Source organism: Lutra lutra, chromosome 8 (assembly GCF_902655055.1).
Source record: "Lutra lutra chromosome 8, mLutLut1.2, whole genome shotgun sequence".
NCBI lineage: Eukaryota > Metazoa > Chordata > Mammalia > Carnivora > Mustelidae > Lutra > Lutra lutra.
In genome coordinates this window covers 35,411,567-35,432,610 of record NC_062285.1, presented here as the reverse complement: position 1 = coordinate 35,432,610, position 21,044 = coordinate 35,411,567, and the positions used below count along the sequence as shown (strand labels likewise).

General features: G+C 41.0%; 1 protein-coding gene and 1 pseudogene across 10 annotated transcripts in view; one reads left to right on the top strand and one right to left on the bottom strand.

Moving 5' to 3' along the window:
• Nucleotides 1-21,044, top strand: part of BCL2L13 (BCL2 like 13) — an 85,931-nt gene that overhangs the window by 10,319 nt on the left and 54,568 nt on the right. For 8 of the 10 annotated variants that reach the window (XR_007129213.1, XM_047739558.1, XM_047739559.1 and 5 more), the window contains exon 2: nt 821-1,007. Coding sequence is in view for 9 of the 10 variants with exons in the window: in XM_047739558.1 (XP_047595514.1) it covers nt 869-1,007 (139 nt within the window). In the remaining variant the exon portion in view is untranslated. The remainder of the gene's footprint in view (nt 1-820; nt 1,008-21,044) is intronic. The other 2 variants (XM_047739561.1, XM_047739560.1) reach the window with 1 other exon arrangement.
• LOC125106057 (40S ribosomal protein S29-like) lies at nt 12,610-12,779 on the bottom strand (annotated as a pseudogene).

The window sequence follows — 21,044 nt, the reverse complement described above, 5'->3', positions numbered from 1 at the left end:
TATATTAATTAGGGTACAAGTTAGGATGCCTAATGAAGAGATTTCAGAATGAAGTGCCTTAAATGTCAGTCCAGAGGTCATGGCTGGCAGGGCAGCTCTGCTGCACGTGGTCATTCAGGGGCCCAGTACCTTCTCTCTTGTTACCTTACCATCCCTTAAAGTGATCTTGTTTGCATGTCAGAACTGGTTGTCTGCCATATTCACGTTCCAAACCATAGCAAGGAAGAAAGAGAAGATCTTTAGGGAGAGATCCACAGATTGCACACGTAACTTCTGCTCGTATTCCTCTGACTCGGGCTAATCATTTGGCTCATTAAGCTGCTAAGGGACTGGCAGATATGGTTTGCAGTTGTGTGGCTATTGACCTAGCTAGAATTTAGGAGGTTTTATTTATTTATTTATTTATTTATATTTTATTTTTAAGTAATCTACATACCCAGCGTGGGCCTTGAACTCAGCCCCGAGATCAAGAGTCGTATGCTCTACGGACTGAGCCAGTCAGGTGCCCTAGGAGGCTTTATTATTAAAAGAAATAAGAGAATATATATTGGAGTAGAGGGAAAGGTGGGGGCATAGCCACTGTTTTTGCCACATAGGTGAAAACAGAGAAACTAAGGAGAGCTAGAAAGGGAAATTTGCTTTTGATCTGAAATCTGAATTAATTCTGACTTGTAAGTAAACTAAAGTTTCAATTTTTAAAAATTACTGGGAAGGAAAGTCAAGTATTTATTTTGGTATTTAGTTGAATAATTGTAGTCAATGGGGAAATGTACTGGTATGTAACGAACTTTAAACTGAAAAAATACTTTTATGTTTTTAGGTTTTACACATCTGTAAGTAGACTTTTGGAGCTCTGCCAGCCAACTCAATGGCGTCCTCTACTACTGTGCCTCTAGGATTTCACTATGAAACAAAGTATGTTGTTCTCAGCTACTTGGGACTCCTCTCTCAGGAGAAGATACAAGAGCAACATCTTTCCTCATCCCAAGGTATTGTCTTTGGCTCAGGTGATTATATTAAGTAGTAGTCATTACTTCACATGTAAAAATACATATATCTAAATAATTTGTATCTGTGATCATGAGATTAAATAATACTAATAATCTTTTAAGGAATAACCAGTCATCCCATCCTTTCCCACCCCCTGATCCATTCCCAGAAAAGAATTTTAATGCTTTTTAAGAGTGTGGTAATTTGGGGCTCCTGGATGGCTCAGTCGTTTAGTGTCTGTTCGGCCCAGGTCATGATCCCAGGGTCCTGGGATTGAGCCCCACAACGGGCTCCCTGCTCAGCGGGAAACCTGCTTCTCCCACTCCCCGTGCTTGTGTTCCCTCTCTCACTGTGTCTCTCTCTGTCAAATAAATAAAATCTTAAGAAAAATAAAAAAATTGTGGCAATTTGGGATGCCTGGGTGGGTCAGTTGGTTAAGCATCTGCCTTAAGCTCCTAGGGTCCTAGGTTTGAGTCCTGCATTGGGCTCCCTGCCCAGTGGGGAGCCTGTTTCTCTGTCTGCCTGCTGCTCCCCCTGCTTAAATAAAATCTTAAAAAAAAAAAAAAAAAAAGTGTGGTAATTTAAATGATTATTGATGGTACATGTAAAAAAAATGTATTAAGTACACGTAAATAAACAGAATTCTATCTTTCTTTAGAAATTTTATCTTTGGGGCTCTTGGGTGGCTCAGTCTGTTAAGCATCTGCCTTTGGCTCAGGTCATGATCTGTGGGTCCTGGGATCGAACTCTGCATTGAGCTCCCTGCTCTGAGGGGAGATTGCTTCTCCCTTTCCCCCTCCCCGCCACTTGTGCACAAGCTCTCTTTTTCTCTCAAATAAATAAATTTTTTTTTTAAGATTTTATTTATTTATTTGACAGAGACCACAAGTAGGCAGAGAAGCTGGCAGAGAGAGAGAGAGAGAGAGAGGAGGAAGCGGGGTCCCTGCTGAGCAGAGAGCCTGATGCGGGGCTCGATCCCAGGACCCACGATCATGACCTGAGCCGAAGGCAGAGGCTTTAACCACTGAGCCACCCAGGTGCCCCACAAATAGAATCTTTTAAAAAAATTTCATGCTTAACAAACAGATTAGAATTATGTAATTGTTTTATTTTGTTATTATTTTTTAAAGATTTTGTTTATTTGTCAGAGCATAAGCAGGGTGAGCAGGAGGCAGAGGGAGAGGCAGACTCCCCGCTGAGCAAGGAGCCTGATTTGGAGTTTGATCCCAGGACCCAGAGATCATGGCCTGAGCCAAAGGCAGATGCTTAACAGACTGAGGTACTTCTGCAAAATAACTTTAAAAACTCATAAGAGATACTAATTATTTATTATTATTAATTTATATATTTTTAAAGATTTTATGTATTTATTTGAAAGAGAGCGAGAGTGAACACAAGCAGGGGGAGTGGCAGGCAGAGAGAGAGGGAGAAGCAGGCTCCCTGCTGAGCAAGGAGCCTGATGATGCAGGGCTCAAGCCCACCACCCTGGGCTGGGTGGTGGGCTTAGGTCATGATCCCAGGGTCCTGGGATTGAGCCCCATGTTGGGCTCTCTGCTCAGTGGGGAGCCTTCTCCCTTTCCCTCTGCCTCAGCCTGCCACTTAGCCTGTTTGTGCTTTCTCTCTGTCAAATAAATAAAATCTTAAAAAAAAAAAAAAAAAGATAGTCAACTTTTTTTTTTTTTTTTTAGATATTACTTATTTGATAGAGGGAGAAAGAGAGAGAAAAAGAGAGAGCACAAGCACAGAGAATGGCAAGCAGAGGGAGAAGCAGGCTCCCGACTGACCCTGGGATCATGACCTGAGCTGAAGGTGGACGCTTAACCGACTGACCCACCCAGGCACCCTCAGCTTCTATTTCTTTCTTTCTTTTTTTTTAATATTTCATTTACTTATTTGACAGACACAGCGAGAGAGGGAACACAGGCAGGGGAAGTGGGAGCGGGAGAAGCAGGCTTTCCTCTGAGCATGCAGGGCTGAAGCCCAGGACCCTGGGATCATGACCTGAGCCAAAGGCAGAAGCTTAACAACTGAGCCATGCAGGTGCCCCTCAGCTTCTATTTCTGACAAAAATTCATGGAACTGCCAGTAATTAAGTTAATGACAGCAAATGAACTTCACTTTTAAAACTCCTGGTTCCTGGGGTACGTGGGTGGCTCAGTTGGTTAAGTGTTTGCCTTCGGCTTAGGTCATGATTGATCCCAGGATCCTGAGATCGAGTTCCATATTGGGCTCCCTATTTAGCAGGGGTCTGCTCTCTCTCCCTCTGTCCCTCCTCCCTCTCTCTCTCAAATAAATAAATAAAATCTTAAAAAAAAAAACCCAAAAACTCTTGGTTCCTTATTATGAGATAGATTCAGATATTTTCCAGAGTATGTACTGATGAATACTTCTGTGAATAACCATAAGTCTTGAATACTTTACATTTTCACGGTCTCTGTCAAACTAATTTTGTCAAAAGAAGAAGGCTTTTTATGCTCCACATGTATTTTGCCATTATTGGCAACACATCTTAGCAGATTCCACTTTGGGTTATAGTGAATTAGTGCTTTCTCAATTTTTTGGAAAATCTTCTCACCCGTAATTATTCTGTGTAGGCATCCGGTTCTTTAGTCACTTCACACTCATCATGGACTCCTTGAATAAACAACAGCTGAGCAGTTTCACACAACTGTCAGTGCATCAAGAGCCAAAGAAAACCACTCAGAATTATTTGCCTTATATTCAGTTGACTACTGATGTTGTTCCCATTGTCCTCAACTCGTTGAGCAGCTATTCTCTCCAAAAGACTAATAATCTGAAACTTTTTTTTATGACACATCTCTTTAATGGCTTTAGGTGAATACATTTTAATTAACTTGACATCAGGAAATGGCTTTCCTTACTTGACTGACAGCTGAGCCATGTAGAAACTTCAGTTGCAGCCTCATTTTCATTTTTTGTTTTTATGAAGAAATTCTATGATAAGAAGTTCTATTTTAAATTTTCTAATTTTTCTGACTTGCTTTCCCGTGAGTTGGAAGTACTCTGATGAGTCTGGTAGTATCAGTGTATACTGCGTGCTTCTGGCATAGCTATAATGTCATTGCATAATAAGTAGAATACTTTGTCATCTAATTTGTAAGAGAATAATCCTTAAAAGCAGGATATTCAAAGTCCGCTTTTCTCTTGTTTTGACATGATGAGTATATGCAGGTAAATAAAGGTTGTGGTATAGCGATATGGGTGGCAGTTGAAATGCCGTGGGGTTATACTTGCGCCACTGCAGTATGCGGTAGGCTAGGCAACAGCGTGAAGCTATGAAAGCACCACACACAGGCTCTGTCGAACCATGGGTTTCTGCCGTTGTAGACATAAGTGAGTGGGGCTATATTCCAGTGACATTTCATTTATGGAGACTGAATTTCCTATTATTTTTATGTCACGAAATAGTAATATTTTTATTTTTTTTCAGTCATTTAAAAATGTAAAAATCAGGGCGCCTGGGTGGCTCAGTGGGTTGGGCCGCTGCCTTCAGCTCGGGTCATGATCCCAGGGTCCTGGGATCGAGTCCCGCATCGGGCTCGCTGCTCAGCGGGAAGCCTGCTTCCCTTCCTCTCTCTCTGCCTGCCTCTCTGCCTACTTGTGATCTCTCTCTGTCAAATAAATAAATAAAATCTTTAAAAAAAAAAAAATGTAAAAATCATTCTTGGCTCATGGGCTATTAGAAAAACATGCAGTGGGCCAGATGTGGCCACGGGTTATAGTTTGCTGACACCTGCTATCAGTACAGGGTACTTCATTTTTCTCATTACTATCAAGGAGCACAATCTGTTTATGCATAAAACTAAATGCTGTAATTGTTTATATTAAGCCCAGGTCTATGTCCTTGTCACTTCTATTCTTTTTTTTTTTTTTTTAAAGATTTTATTTATTCATTTGACAGACAGAGATCACAAGTAGGCAGAGAGGCAGGCAGAGAGAGAGGGGGAAGCAGGCTCCCCCACTGAGCAGAGAGCCCGATGCGGGGCTCGATCCCAGGACCCTGAGATCATGACCTGAGCTGAAGGCAGAGGCTTAACCCACTGAGCCGAAGGCAGAGGCTTAACCCACTGAGCCACACAGGTGCCCCCACTTCTATTCTTTAATCATATTTCTTTTTTTATTATAATGCTTTTTTTTTTTTTAAGATTTTATTTATTTATTTGACAGAGATCACAAGTAGACAGAGAGGCAGGCAGAGAGAGAGAGAGAGAGAGAGGGAAGCAGACTCCCTGCTGAGCAGAGAGCCCGATGCGGGACTCGATCCCAGGACCCTGAGATCATGACCTGAGCCGAAGGCAGCGGCTTAACCCACTGAGCCACCCAGGCGCCCCTATTATAATGTTTTTAATATATATGAAAGTATTTAGAAAAGTAAAAAAAGAAGAAAAATTCTATAATCCAGTAATTAAAATGATGAAATGTTAACCTTTTTTCCATTTATATAGGAACATACAAATTTGAATTTATGGTTTATAAAAATGAGGTGGTACATATGCCATTTGGTAACATTTTAAAAATTAACAACATATTTAGGGGTGCCTGGGTGACTCAGTTGGTTAAGCATCTGTCTTCAGCTCAGGTCATGATCTCGGGGTCCTGGGATCCAGCCCCATGTCAGGTTCTCTGTTCAGTGGGGATTTTACTTCTCCCTGTCACTTTCCCTCTGTGCTTTCCCTTACTCTCCTTCTCTCTTAAATAAATAAAAATTAACAACATATTTGAACATCTGTCCATGTCAGTAAGTAAATCTCTGTAGTCTCCTGCTTAGAACATTCAGGGTGTTCATCAGCCTTCTTTGGAATGGGCACATGACAGTCCCTTCAGTGAGCTTGCAAATTCCTTACAACTTTTCCTTTTCAGTTTCCAGTTTCATTTACTTTGCCAAAATCTTCTTCGGTTAGTTATAGCCTGAGGTTTAGAAAAATACTATGTAATAGAACTTTGTGCAGTGATGAACATGTTCTCTATCTTTTCTGTCCAATATTGTAGTAGTCACAAGTCACAGGAGATAGTTGAATACTTGAAGTATGACTAGTGTGAGTAAGGAACTGAATTTTTAACTTTATTTCTATTTAAACTTTAAAAAGCTGATGTGACTAGTGATTAGTGCAGTATTAGACACCCAGGTCTAGAAGTCAGGTATTTATTTTCCCTTCTAAGCCAGCCCCTATGTTTATAATAATTTGTTCACAATACCACCTGCTACCCAGGCTTGAAACATAGAAGTCATTCTTTAGCCCTTTTCTCTGCTTCCTGCCCTCTTTCTTTTTCTTTTTCTTCTTTTAATAATCTCTACACTCCACCTGGGGCTTGAACTCACAACCCCAAAATCAAGAGTCACAGGCTCTACTGACTAAGCCAGCAGGGGCCCCTCTTATCCTCTTTGTCAGCTATTACCAACTGTCCCAATTTTGTGAGGATTCTCCCATTATCCTACAGGTCCTGCCTCAAATTACTGCAAGTGTCTCCTAATTTTTCTCCTTCATTTTATGTCTCCTCCATCCTGCATTTTGACTGCTGCAAGCATATTGAGCATCCTAACATTGCCTTTTACATTGGAAACCCGCAGTTTTTCCATTCCCCTAAGGCTGCTTTATAAAACTTTCATTGGTTTCTTTGCTCTGGTCCCAGTAGTTATAGCATCTGATGTCTCTTACTGTTTTGTTTTGTTTTTAAGATTTTATTTATTTATTTGACAGAGAGTGAGAGAGCACAAGCAGTGGGGAGAGCAGCGGCAGAGGGAGTAGCAGGTTCCCCACTGAGCAGGGAGCCCAATGTGGGACTTGATCCCAGGACTCCAGGATCATGACCTGAGCTGAAGGCAGACACTCAACCATGCTCTGAAGGCAGAGCTCAACTATGCTCTGAGCCACCCAGGCACCCTGACATCTCTTACTGTTTTGTATTTTATTTTAATTTTTATCTTTATTTTAATTTTTGGAGAGAGCTTGAGAGCGAAGAGGGAGGGGCAGAGGGGATCTTAACCAGGAAGAGAGAATCTTAAGCCGGCTCCATGCCCAGAGCAGCACAGAGCTGACAGAGGTCTCGATCTCATGACCCTGAGATCATGACCTGAGCCAAAATCAAGAGTTGGACACTTAAGGGGCGCCTGGGTGGCTCAGAAGGTTAAAGCCTCTGCCTTCAGCTCAGGTCATGATCCCAGGGTCCTGGGATCGAGCCCTGCATCGGGCTCTCTGCTCAGAAGGGAGCCTGCTTCCTCCTCTCTCGCTGCCTGCTTCTCTGCCTACTTGTGTTCTCTGTCCAATAAATAAATAAAATCTTTAAAAAAAAAAAAAAGAGTTGGACACTTAAAACAACTGAACTACCCAGACCCCTCTACTGTCCAGTATTTTAAACAAGCCATGCTTATTCCTCAAACTGAGGCACTCTAGAATGGTAGACTCCTGTGATAGCAATTACTAATGTTCACCTGTACCTAATTCTTACCTCCTTGTTGGGAGCATGGGAAAATTGCATTTAGACAGGGCCATGTGTCTGGTCCTAGCCAATGAAATATGAGTGGTGTGATTTGTGTCCCTTCTAGGTTGTGGCATTTAAAAAGAAAGACTAACTTCTGGGCACCTGGGTGGCTCAGTGGGTTAAAGCCTCTGCCTTCAGCTCAGGTCATGATCCCAAGGTCCTGGGATCGAGTCCCACATCGGGCTGTCTGCTCAGCAGGGAGCCTGCTTCCCCCTCGCTCTGCCTGCCTCTCTGCCTATTTGTGATCTCTTTCTCTCTCTCTGAAATAAATAAATAAAATCTTAAAAAAAAAAAAAAGACTAACTTCTTAGAGGGAAAAATTAGGTTCTTACTGCTGTCTTTGCTGCTTTGCTATCCCATTTGTTATCTAAAATGTGATGTAGAACTCATTCTCATGCCATGTTATTATAAATAGGATATGTGGTAGCATCCATTGGTGTAATGTGGGTAGGGTTTTGTTTCAAGTTCATGAAGCAGTAAGCATGAGAAGGAGAGGTTAAGGGAGGTGACCCGATTCATGACACAAGATTTTTGTCACATTGAATGTTTTTCATTTTTTCCCAAGTCATGTGCTGATTATAGACTTTTCCATAGATAGTTAGCTCTATACTTTTCCAGAACCAGCCAACTCTTCCAGACAGTGTTAGTTTGTGCTGAATATAGTAAACCCTGTTCTGGATTACATATTATGACTAGTAGAAATCTTGCTGACTTGCATATTTGATGTTAAATAATAACTTCTGTTATGTACAATTTTGCACTTACTAACACAGAGCACCTTATTGCTGAAGTAATTAATATGGATTTGTTAATAAGACATTTCTTTCTTAAGTTAGAAAGGAAAGTAAGTTCATCTCTTAGGAATGTGACTATCAAATACATGTACCTGTGCTACTGGTTTGTTACTCAGCTTTTCGTTTTTTAAAGATTTTATTTATGTATTTATTTGACAGAGAGGGGGGGGGGACAGTGAGAGAGGGAACACAAGTAGGGGGAGTGGAAGAGGGAGAAGCAGGCTTTCCGTTGAGCAGGGAGCCTTCATGTGGGGCTCGATCCCATGACCCTGGGATCATGACCTGAGCCGAAGGCAGATGCTTAATGACTGAGCCACCCCACGGCACCTGTGCTACTTACTGGTTTGTTATTCACTTAGCAATTAAGCAGTCACTCCCCACGTTTTTCTCTTCCCTTCAGCCCTAGGCAACCACTATTCTACTTTCTGTCTCTCTGATTTTAACTCTCCTAGGCATCTCATTTGAGTGGAGCCAAATAATATTTGTTCTTTTGGGTCTGACTTATTTCACTTAGATACCAGGATTCATCCATTCTATAGGATGGATGGAATTTCATTCCTTTTTTTTTTTTTTTTAAGTAATCTCTGTGCCCAGCATGGGGCTTAAACTCATGACCCTGAGATTAAGAGTCACATGCTCTACTGAGTGAGTGAGCCAGGTGCCCCTCATTCCTTTTTTAAGGCTGAATAATAGTCTAATGTATGCATATCACACATTTTGCTTATCCATTCATCTGCTGATGGACATTTGGGTTATTTCTCCCTTTTGGCTATTGTGAATAACGGCTGCTGTAAACGTTGGTGTTACATCTGTTTGAGTCTCTGGTTTCAGTTCTTATGGGTATATACTCAGGTGTAGATTTGCTGGATCACATGGTAATTCTACGTTTAAGTTTTTGAACAACTGCCTTACTCTTTTCCACAGTAGCTGCATCATTTTATATTCCTGTCAGTAATACACAAGGGTTCCAGTTTCTCTGCATCCTCACCAATATATGTTCTCTGTTTTTTGGTGTTGTTTTTGTTTCGTAATAGCCATCCAGATGGATGTGAAGTGTGGTGTCTCACTGTGACAGCTCATTTCTTTCATTGTTGAGTAATATTCCACTTTATGGATGTACCATAGTTTGTTTCTCCATGTGCCTATTGAAGAACATCATGATTGCTCCCAAGTTCGGCAGACATGAATAAGGTTGTTTTAAGCATTCATGTGCCAGTTTCTGTGTAGATAGAAGTTTTCATCTCATTTGGATAACTACCGAGGAGCATGATTGCTAGATCATATGGTAAGAGTATCTTCAGTTTTGTAACAAACTACCAAGCTGTTTTCCATAGTGGTTTGATTATAGCTGCTCTCTTGGGTGTGTGGTGGTATCTCACTATGGTTTTAATTTGCATTTCCCTAATGGCTAATGAACTCCTTTTCATGTGCTTATTGGTCATTTGTATATCTTTGGAGAAATGTCTGTTCTTATCCTTTGCCCCTTTTTTTTTTTTTAAGATTTTATTTATTTATTTATTTTGACAGAGAGAGAGAGATCACAAGCAGGCAGAGAGGCAGGCAGAGAGAGAGGAGGAAGCAGGCTTCCTGCTGAGCAGAGAGCCCGATGCGGGGCTCGATCCCAGGACCCTGAGATCATGACCTGAGCCGAAGGCAGCGGCTTAACCCACTGAGCCACCCAGGCGCCCCGCCTTTGCCCTTTTTTGATTGGGTTTTCTGTCTGTTGTTGAGCTATAAGAATTCTTTATTTTTATATATTTTTAAGATTTTATTTATTTTATTTGACACAGATCGAGAGAGAGAGTACAAGGTGGGTGGGAGCAGGAGGGAGAGAGAGAATCAGGCTCTCTGCTCGGAGCCAGACACAGGGCTACATCCCAGGACTCTGGGATCGTGACCTGAGCCAAAGGCAGATGCTTCACTGACTGAGGCACCCAGGTGCCCTTAAGCATTCTTTGTATATTTTAGATACCAGACCTTTATCAGACACATGATTTCAGATACTCTCTTCCATTCTGTTGTTTGTATTGATAGTGTACTTTGATGTACAAACATTTTTAATTTTTATGAAGTCCAGTTTTTCTGTGTTTTCTTTGATTTCTTATGTTTTTGGTGTCATATCTAAGAAGCCATCACTTACTTAATCCAGAAGTCATGCACATTTTCACCTAAGAAGCCATTACTTTACCCAGAGTCATGCAGATTTTCACCTATGTTTCCTTTTTAAGAGTTTTATAGTTTTAACTTTTAAACTTAGATCTGTGTTTGGGGTGCCTGGCTGGCTTGGTTGGTGAGTGTGCAACTCTTGATCTTGGGTTGTGGGTTCAAGTCTTGTGTTGGGTATAGAGATTATTTTTTAAAAATCTTAAAAAAAATTTAGGTCTTTGATCCATTTGTTTTTTGTTTTTTTTTTTTAAGATTTTATTTATTTATTTGGTAGAGATTACAAGTAGTCAGAGAGGCAGGCAGAGAGAGAGAAAGAGAGGAGGAAGCAGGCTCCCCACTGAGCAGAGAGCCTGATGCGGGGCTCTATCCCAGGACCCTGAGATCATGACCTGAGCTGAAGGCAGAGGCCTCAACCCACTGAGCCACCCAGGCGCCCCTCTTTGATCCATTTGAACTAATTTTTGTATATGCTATGAAGTAGGCATATAGAGTCATTATTTTGCATGGGAATATGCAGTTATCCCAGCACCATTTGTTGAAAAATTTCTTCATTCCCCTGTTGAAGGGTCTTGGTCCCCTTCTCAAAAATCACTTACCTTAGGGGCACCTGGGTGGCTCATTTTGTTAGACAACTGCCTTTGGAGTCCCAGGATCAAGTTCCACATTGGACTCCCTGCTCAGCAGGGAGTCTGCTTCTCCCTCTGACTCTCCCTGTCTCATGCTCTTTCTCTCTCTCTCAAATAAATAAAATCTTTTAAAAAAAAATCAGTTGACCTTAAATGTATGGATTTATATCCGGCCTCTCAGTTAGATTCCATTGGTTTATTAGTCTGTCTTTATTCCATAATTATGTTATTCTAGTTTTGTAGTAAGTCTTGAAATTATAAAGTTTGAGTCCTTCTACTTTGTTCTTCTTTTTTAAAATTGCTTTGACTATTTTGAGTCTCTTGCAATTCTGTATGAATTTTAGGATTGTTTCATCCATTTCTGAAAAAAAGGCAGTTGGAATTTTTTTTTTTAAGATTATAATTTTTAAGGGGTGCCTAGATGGGTTAGTCATTAAGCGTCTGCCTTCCACTCAGGTCATGATCCCACTGTCTCTCTCTCTCTCTCTCTCTGTCAAATAAATAAATAAATAAATAATCTTTTTAAAAAATAAATAAATAAATAAATAAATAAAATTATTTTTAAGTAATCTTTCCACTCAAAGTGGGGTTCGAACTCAGAGTCAAGAGTCTTATGCTCTGTGGCCTGAGCCAGCCAGGCACCCTGCAGTTGGAATTTTGATAGGGATTACATTGAATCTCTAGATCAATTTGGAGGGTATTAACATCTCAAATCAACTTTTTTTTTTTTTAAAGATTTTATTTATTTATTTGACAGAGAGAGATCACAAGCAGGCAGAGAGGCAGGCAGAGAGAGAGGAGGAAGCAGGCTCCCTGCTGAGCAGAGAGCCCAATGCGGGGCTCGATCCCAGGACCCCGAGATCATGACCCGAGCCGAAGGCAGTGGCTTAACCCACTGAGCCACCCAGGCGCCCCATTTTTTTTAAAGAATTTATTTATTTGTTTGACAGAGAGATCACAAGTAGGCTGAGAGGCAGGCAGAGAGAGAGGGGGAAGCGGGCTTCCCGCTGAGCAGAGAGCGGGATGCGGGGCTTGATCCCAGGACCCCGAGATCATGACCTGAGCCAAAGGCAGAGGCTTAACCCACTGAGCCACTCAGGTGCCCCTCAAATCAACTTTTTAAGACAGATTCTTATAACCCCATCCCAGATTTTGATTCAGAGCTCATTATTTCTGGAGATGTGTACTGTTTCATTCTTTTCTCAGCTTTTCTATTAGGAACAGATATTTGATCTTGAAACCAGACTTTGAGTGGGTGCATGATGAAATTTCCCTGCATTCTTTTCCTTCAAATCTGTCATCTCTCAAATCTGTCTCCCCATGTACAGGATACCTTGGGGTGTAGGAGCACTGAGTCTGAAAACTACCATCATAATTGGCTATTTTGTACTTTTATTTTTTAAACATTCGTAATTTTTTGTGCATTTTTTGTAATTCGTATTTTTATGTGCAGTGAGTTAGCATGAAGATATGTATGTTGGATTTCTGCAGTTAAGGTAGGTCTCTTGGATAACCCATTCAAGGAAATTCACTTAATCCAGCTTAATAAAGCCTTTATCCTTCCCCTACTGCTGGAAACACTGGGGCACATATTAAGGCCAGATTTCTGGATCAGACCGTGCAGGTTTGGACAGATGCAGCAAGAATGAGAATGCTGGCCAAATTTCCTGGGATGGCGCCAGTAGAGCTGCTAGTGACCCATCTTGCTCTCTCAGATGCAATGAGGCAAAAGACTATTTTGTACTTTTAAAAGTCTGTCTACTATGGTATCATTTGGGTTTTTTGTTTTTGCTATTGAGTAAATGATTGAACAATGTTATCTGTATGTTCAGTAGATGTTTTTAATTTGATTATGACTATTTGGGTTTTCTTTTTTTTAAAGATTTTATTTATGTATTTGAGAGAGAGAGAGCGAGAGAGAGAGAGCATGAATGTGGGGTTGGTCAGAAGGAGAAGCGGACTCCCCACCAAGCCGGAACCCGTTGCTGGTCTGGATTCCAGGATCCTGAGATCATTACCTGAGCTGAAGGCAGATGCTTAACTGACAGAGCCACTCATGTGCCCCTTATCTGGGTTTTCTAGAGCAGTGTTTGTCAAGACTAACTGCCTGAATGCTTATTTTAAAAAGATCATGGGAGGCCACTTGGATGGCTCCGTCAACTGGGCGTCTGCCTTCCCCTCATGCCTTCCCCCATGATCATGGGGTCCTGGGATCCTCCTCCACATCGGGCTCCCTGCTTGACGGGGAGTGTGCTTCTCTCTCTCCCTCTGCCCCTCCCCATGCTCGTGCTTTCTCTCTCAATTGCTGTCACTCTCTCTCTCTCAAATAAATAAAATCTTTATAAAGTTTTTTTTTTTTTTAAGATTTTATTTATTTATTTGTCAGAGAGATAGAGAGAGTACAGGCAGGCAGAGTGGCAGGCAGAGGCAGAGGGAGAAGCAGGCTCCCCACAGAGCAAGGAGCCCGATATGGGACTCAGTCCCAGGATGCTGGGATCATGACCTGAGCCGAAGGCAGCCACTTAACGGACTAAGTCACCCAGGCATCCCCAATAAATAAAATCTTGAAAAAAAAAAGATCATGGGTGCACCTGGCTGGTTCAGTTGGTAGAGCATGCGATTCCATCTTTGGGTTGTAAGTTCCTGCTCCATGGTTGGGTATAGAGATTAGTTAAAAAGAAAAAAAGACTTGATTTTTTTAATCTTTTAAAAAAAATCATGGAGGGGGCCTGGGTGGCTCAGTGGGTTAAAGCCTCTGTCTACGGCTCAGGTCATGATCCTGGGGTCCTGGGATCGAGCCCCACATCGGGCTCTTTGCTCACCAGGGAGCCTGTTTCCTCCTCTCTCTCTCTCTCTCTCTCTCTGCCTGCCTCTGCCTACTTGTGATCTCTATCTGTCAAATAAATAAAAATCTTTAAAAAAAAAAAATCATGGAGCCCTACCCTAGACCTGTTAAACCAGATGTTCCATGATGGGGTTTGGGAATCTGTATTTGTAATATATTTGCTCAGTAATTTTAATGTGTGTTCAGTTTGGAGACCCATAGATTTAGAAAGTATTTGCTCTGCCCAGACAGCTGTTCTTTTTTTTTTTTTTTTTTTTTTAAGATTTTATTTATTTGACAGATTACAAGTAGGCAGAGAGGCAGGCAGAGAGAGAGAGAGAGGGGGAAGCAGGCTCCCTGCTGAGCAGAGAGCCCGATGCGGGGCTCAATCCCAGGACCCTGGGATCACGACCTGAGCCGAAGGCAGAGGCTTTAACCCACTGACCCACCCAGGTGCCCCGCAGACAACTGTTCTAAACTTGTTGATCCTGATACTCATTTTGAAAGCCCTGAGTGTATTTCAGGCTGGAATATGATGATTGCTGACTCACTTGACTCTTGGTTTGACACTGAAGTGGGTGGGATTTGGTGTGCTAAAGTCTGTTTATCTTTGAATCATTTTTCTCTGGGTTTATAGTGGAGGATTTATGCTGCATTGGTCTACTGTGTAGCTCTTTGCTTTTGAAAGTCTGGGTTCGGGGGGGTTGATTAAATGAAAATCACTGAATCTGTCTATGTCAATGGTTAGCTAAATAAATAGCCTTTTGTGTCCTGACAGCAGTAGACTTTTTCTGGTTTAGGTTTTCCACATGGCTTATTATCAAGTATGACAACTTGTCCTGTGTAATCAGCATCACATTAGTCTCATGAGAATAGACTCTCCTTTAATCAGCTGCTTTTCTTTAATCTAGTGGGTGAGGCATATGGTAACCAAGACATTATTGTCATTTACTTTGGGGCATGGTGGTAGTATTTGTGGTGGTGTGGTGTTTCTGTCGTGGTGTTGGGTGTGTGGGTGTGTATATGTTTTAGGTATGTAGATTTTCCAAAAAGAGACAGATGGCAGGTAAGACATGTGTGTATTCCTTATTTTTCACTGTTTATAAAAAACTACTGTGTTTTAGAATTCAGTAATAATTTTATTTTTCAAAACATCTACTTTCTTAGAGATTTTTAAGTAATCTCTTTATCCAGCATACAACCTCAAGATCAAGAGTCACATGCTCTATGGACCGAGCCAGCCAGGAGCCCCCAGAAGATCTACTTTCTAATCTTATTTTTCTATAATTTATTTGAGCCTGGCTGAATCATTTCAACTTCTGTAAGTCCCATATTCTTCATGTAACAAGGAGGATGGACTAGATGGCCTTTATTTTACAGATCCTCCCAAATCTAAAATTGAGTGATTCAGGCACTGACTAAAACTCCCATAAGCATAGAGATAATAGTTGAAGTCTTATTCTTTCCATTCCTCTATTATAATATTCTCTATCACAATTCTATCACAATAAATAGTCTAGTTACTATTCTGTATGTTTTTGGTTTGTACTCTTACTGTCTTATGTAAAATGACTTCTCACTTTTTGTCATTTGACCGAGCCTCAAAATAGACTGATAACTTCTTAAAATTCCGTGATGTATGAGTAACTTTAATTTTATTGTTTTCCCCCCCTTAAGTGTCCTCTCTCACCAGCAATGTTGTCATCTATACATGTATATCTATACATTGTAGTCATTTGAGTCTTCATCATAGTGACAGCGAGAGCTATCACTAACAAGTATTTGAGTACTTGTTTAGTCCATGCTTGACACAAGTCTAGGACAAAGGGAGTAGCTCCAATAGTTAATAGTATGGTCAGAATGATAATAAATTATAAAATCATTGAACAATATAAGACAGGATATACTTCAGTGTTAAACTCAGTGGCACAGAAGGAATGATATGAATGTTCAAAGAGCAGTGATACAGTAGTAGTGAAGAAGATACTGTGGAGTAGTAGAGAGACTTAAATTGGTCCTTGAAGTGATGGACAGAATTTGAATAATCAGGAAAAGGAAGGGCAGTCCAGGTTAGGTAAAAATGTAGTTGTAATATGTCCTTTTTTTTTTTAAATTTTTATTTATTTATTTCTTTATTTTGGTAATATGTCCTTTTTATTAGTGAAGAAGTTGGCAGTGAGTCCATACAGAGCAAGAATACGAATGAATTTTTTAAAAATTCCTTACCACATATAACTTAATGTGGCTTATAATAACACATAATGGAAAAATCTAAATGAACTGATTAAATAAAAATATTCTAGTAAATAAAATCAAAGTAGGAAAACTATACATTTCCAGTGGGAATAGTAGATCCTTAGTCCCTAAGGTCCCATATGGTAATACTGGCTTTGAGCAGTTTATTTGGTTCTGAGGCAAAAGCCAAAAACAAGTGAAGATATACTTAGTTCCAGATTTTTTTTCCCCCATAAGTAGAAGCTATACTAGTTTCTTTTAAGTGGAACATTATTCTTTAAAAGATATTTCTTTCACTTGGAGCTTTATTATGTAGGGCACAGAGAAATGTAGAAGAAGATGTTGTGAATATCAAACATGGTATTAGCTTTCAAAACACTGTCTCTTAATGTGATTCTGGCTAAAAGCTAAGGAAATGGCACCAAAGTGCAGCCGAGTTAAAACAACTAATTAACACTATATGGGGTCCTAGATTATATGTATGCACTTCTCTGATGATCCAGCTTACTATGAGGATAAAATCTAGAATGTAGAGGAATGGAGGGATTACCTCTCATGTCAACTAAAAAACAGATTTGGGGCACCTGGGTGGCTGAGTGGTTGAAGGGCTGACTTCATTTTGGCTCAGGTTGTGAGATTGAGCCCTGGGTGGTGCTCTGCGCTCAGTGGGGAGTCTGCTTGAGATTCTCTCTCTACCTCTGCTCCTTCCTCCCCAAATAAATAAATAAGTCTCTATTAATAAATAGAGATTTAAGGGGCGCCTGGGTGGCTCAGTGGGTTAAGCCGCTGCCTTCGGCTCGGGTCATGATCCCAGGTCCTGGGTTCGAGCCCTGCGTCGGGCTCTCTGCTCAGCGGGGAGCCTGCTTCCTCCTCTCTCTCTGCCTGCCTCTCTGCCTACTTGTGATTTCTCTCTGTCAAGTGAATAAATAAAACCTTTAAAAAATAAATAAATAAATAAAATCTTTTAAAAAAAATAGAGATTTAATATATAATAAATAATAAATAGATAATAAATAAATCTCTATCAGAAGAAAAGATTCAACAGGTTGTATTCTCTAGCAAGAGTCCAAAACGTTTAGGTGCTCTACATTTCCAGTTAAGGGCAAGTGAAGAACAAACTAGCAGATGTTAAGTTTGAAATGTTTTTACGGAACTTAAAGGGCTAACCAAAACTTCCTCAGCATGGTTGTTATCCTACTTCTGTCTTGGAAGTATGATTGAAGGATCACAAGCAGGTAAAAGAAGGATTTCTTTCTTTCTCTCTCTCTCTCTCTCTCTCTTTTTTTTTTTTTTTATCTTTTCACTGACTACAAGTCAAATTTAAGGGGCCTCAGATTGTTGATTGTTTTATTTATTTATTTAGTTTTTAAAAATTTCATTTATTTATTTGACAAACAGAGATCACAAGTAGGCGAGAGGCAAGCAGAGAAAGAGGAGGAAGCAGGCTCCCCTCCGAGCAGAGAGTCTGATGCGGGGCTTGATCCCGGAACTCTGGGACCATGACCTGAGCCAAAGGCAGAGGCTTTAACCCACTGAGCCACCCAGGCACCCCCAAAAGAAAGATTTCTCTTAAAAACACTCTCATTCACTGTAATTCAATGACTGATCAAAATTCTTACGTTGTTGAATGTAAGAGATTATTTTAGCTTGGGAAAAGTTTGAAGGCAAGAGACCAGTCACACCCGGAAAACAGAAAACCGTGGAATTTCTTATATTCAGGAGGGTAACTTCTTAGTAAAACTTCCCAGATGAATTTATTGTGAAATGTGCCCTCACATTTTAAAAACTTAACCTTCCTTCTGAATTTTTTTTTTTAAGATTGTATTTATTCATTTGAGAGAGAGAGAGAGCACAAGCGGGGGAGAGACAGAGGGAGAGGGAGAAGCAGACCCTCCGCTAAGCAGGGAGGCTGATGTGGGACTTGATCCCAGGACCCTGGGATCATGACCTCAGCGGAAGGCAGATGCTTAACAATCTGAGCCACCCAGGCATCTCACCTTCCTTCTGAATTTTTTAATGTAAATTAACTTTGTTGGATATGTGTTCAGGGGAAAAAAGATAACTTTTAGATCAATTGATATTAAGCCATATACAATATAAGATAATAACCCTGTGTTTCACATTACTTGGCATTATGTAGGCTATCAGAAGATTGGTTCTGCTGACTCAAACTCTTATAGTACTGAAAACAGATTCTGTGTAAGCATCATTGATTAGAAATCTATGATGAACTGATTGTGTTTACAGAGACAAGATTTGGGGAAAGATCACTGTCAAATAGTAACAACATTTTAGGGAACCAAAAGGACTGGTGAGTGAGAGCTACTGTCTATTGAGCATTTTCGATGTAACGGGGCTTATCTTATTAGCCTTTACAACATTCTTTTGAGGTAGGTTTTATTTTCCCATTTACATAAGAGGAAAGGCTCAAGAAGATTATTTTCCTAAGGTCACATGTAGTGATGAGCTGGAATGCTTGAATCCAAAGCTTATCTTCCACTTTATAAATCTTCCTTCCAGGAAGCCGGAAGGGAGAGAGATAATTTCATTGAAAGAAATAAGATTGACCTGAAATTAATTTCCCAGTCTGTGTTTGCCTTGTTTTAATAATGTCACAATATATTTTGGGGGTCAATTTACCTAGTATAGTTACATTAATCAGTGCTGTTTCAGAGCTGTCAGAATGTGTGTGTGTGTGTGTGTGTGTATTTTTCTTTTTTCTTTTTTTTTTTTTAATTATCTCTGAAAGGAAACCGTATTAGAGGCGCCTTGGTGGTACAGTTCTTTGAGTGCATGATTCCTGATTTTTTTTTTTCAAAGATTTTATTTATTTATTTGACAGAGAGACACAGCGAGAGAGGGAACACAAGAAGGGGGAGTGGGAGAGGGAGAAGCAGGTTTCCCACGAGGCAAGGAGCCTGGTGTGGGGCTTGATCCCAGGACCCCAGGATCATGACCTGAGCCGAAGGCAGACACTTAATGACTGACCCACCCAGACGCCCTTACTCTTGATTTTGGATCATCAGGTCATGATCTCAGGGTCGTGGGATCGAGCCCTGTGTCGGGCTGTGCACTCAGCTTAGTCTGCTTGTCCTTCTCCCTCTGTTCCTCCCCTCACTTGTGCTGTGTCTCTCTTTCTCTCAAATAAATAAATAAAATCTTAAAAGAAATAAAATAAAAGGAAACCCTGTTACAATTACAGTACTTGAGATTTATTAGAAGTCTGTCTGTAAGCAAAATAAGCCAGTCTCCAAAGACAAATACTGTATGATTCCACATATAAAGTACTTAAAAGTAGTCAAATTGGAGAAACAGAAAGTAGAATGGTGGTTGCCAGAAGCTGGGCTGGGGCAGGGGGAAGGAAGAAATGGGGAGTTATTGTTTAATGGGTGTAGAGTTTCATTTTTCAAGATGTAGAAAGTTCTTGGGGTCCCTGGGTGGCTCAGTTGATTAAGTGTCCAACTCTTGGTTTCAGCTTAGCTCATGATCTTAGTTTAGATAGGGTCCTGGGATTGAGCCCTGTGTCAGGCTCAGTGTTTAGTGGGGAATCTGCCTGAGTATTCTACTCCTCTCCCTCTGCTCCTCCCCTGAGCTTGTTCTCTCTCTCTCTCTCTCAAATAATTATAAAGAATAAATCCTTAAGGGGCGCCTGGGTGGCTCAGTGGGTTAAGCTGCTGCCTTCGGCTCAGGTCATGATCTCGGGGTCCTGGGATCGAGTCCCGCATCGGGCTCTCTGCTCAGCAGGAAGCCTGGTTCCCTCTCTCTCTCTCTGCCTGCCTCTCCGTCTACTTGTGATCTCTCTCTCTGTCAAATAAATAAATAAAATCTTTAAAAAAAAAAAAAAGAATAAATCCTTTAAAAAGGTGGAGAAAATTCTAGGGATGGATGGTGGTGATGTAGCATATTATGAATGTAAGTAATACAGCTGAACTACACACTTAGATAAGATGGAAAATTTATGTGGGGCACCCGGGTGGCTCAGTGGGTTAAAGCCTCTGCCTTCGGCTCAGGTCATGATTCCAGGGTCCTGGGATCGAGCCCCACGTCGGGCCCTCTGCTCAGCAGGGAGCTTGCTTTCCTCTCTCTCTCTGCTGCCTTTCTGCCTACTTGTGATCTTTGTCTGTAAAATAAATAAATCTTAAAAAATCTGTGAAATGTTGAAATATTCAGCCTTTTGTTTTTCAGAGGTATTTTTAAAGACATAGAGATGCTATAATAATCAACTTTCTTCATCTAGGGGTGCTGGCTGGCTCAGTTGGTAGAACATGGGACTCAATCTTGGGGTTGTGAATTTGAGCCCCATGTCAGGTGTAGAGATTATTTAAAAATAAAGTCTTTTTTTTTTTTTTTTTTAAGATTTTATTTATTTATTTGACAGAGAGATCACAAGCAGGCAGAGAGGCAGGCAGAGAGAGAGGAGGAAGCAGGCTCCCTGCTGAGCAGAGAGCCCGACGCGGGGCTCGATCCCAGGACTCTGAGATCATGACCTGAGCCGAAGGCAGCGGCTTAACCCACTGAGCCACCCAGGCGCCCCCCCTTTTTTTTTTCTTAAAGATTTTTTTTTAATTTATTTATCAGAGAGAGAGGGAGAGAGAGCAAGCACAGGCAGACAGAATGGCAGGCAGAGGCAGAGGGAGAAGCAGGCTCCCCGCCGAGCAAGGAACCCGATGTGGGACTCGATCCCAGGACGCTGGGATCATGACCTGAGCCGATGGCAGCTGCTTAACCAACTGAGCCACCCAGGCGTCCCTAAAAATAAAGTCTTAAGCAACATCTTCCTAGGAACATCGTTCAAAGCAAAGGAAGCAAGGGCAAAAATGAACTATTGGGATTTTATCAAGATCAAAAGCTTTTGCACAGCAAAGGAAACAGTTAACAAAACCAAAAGACAACTGACAGAATGGGAGA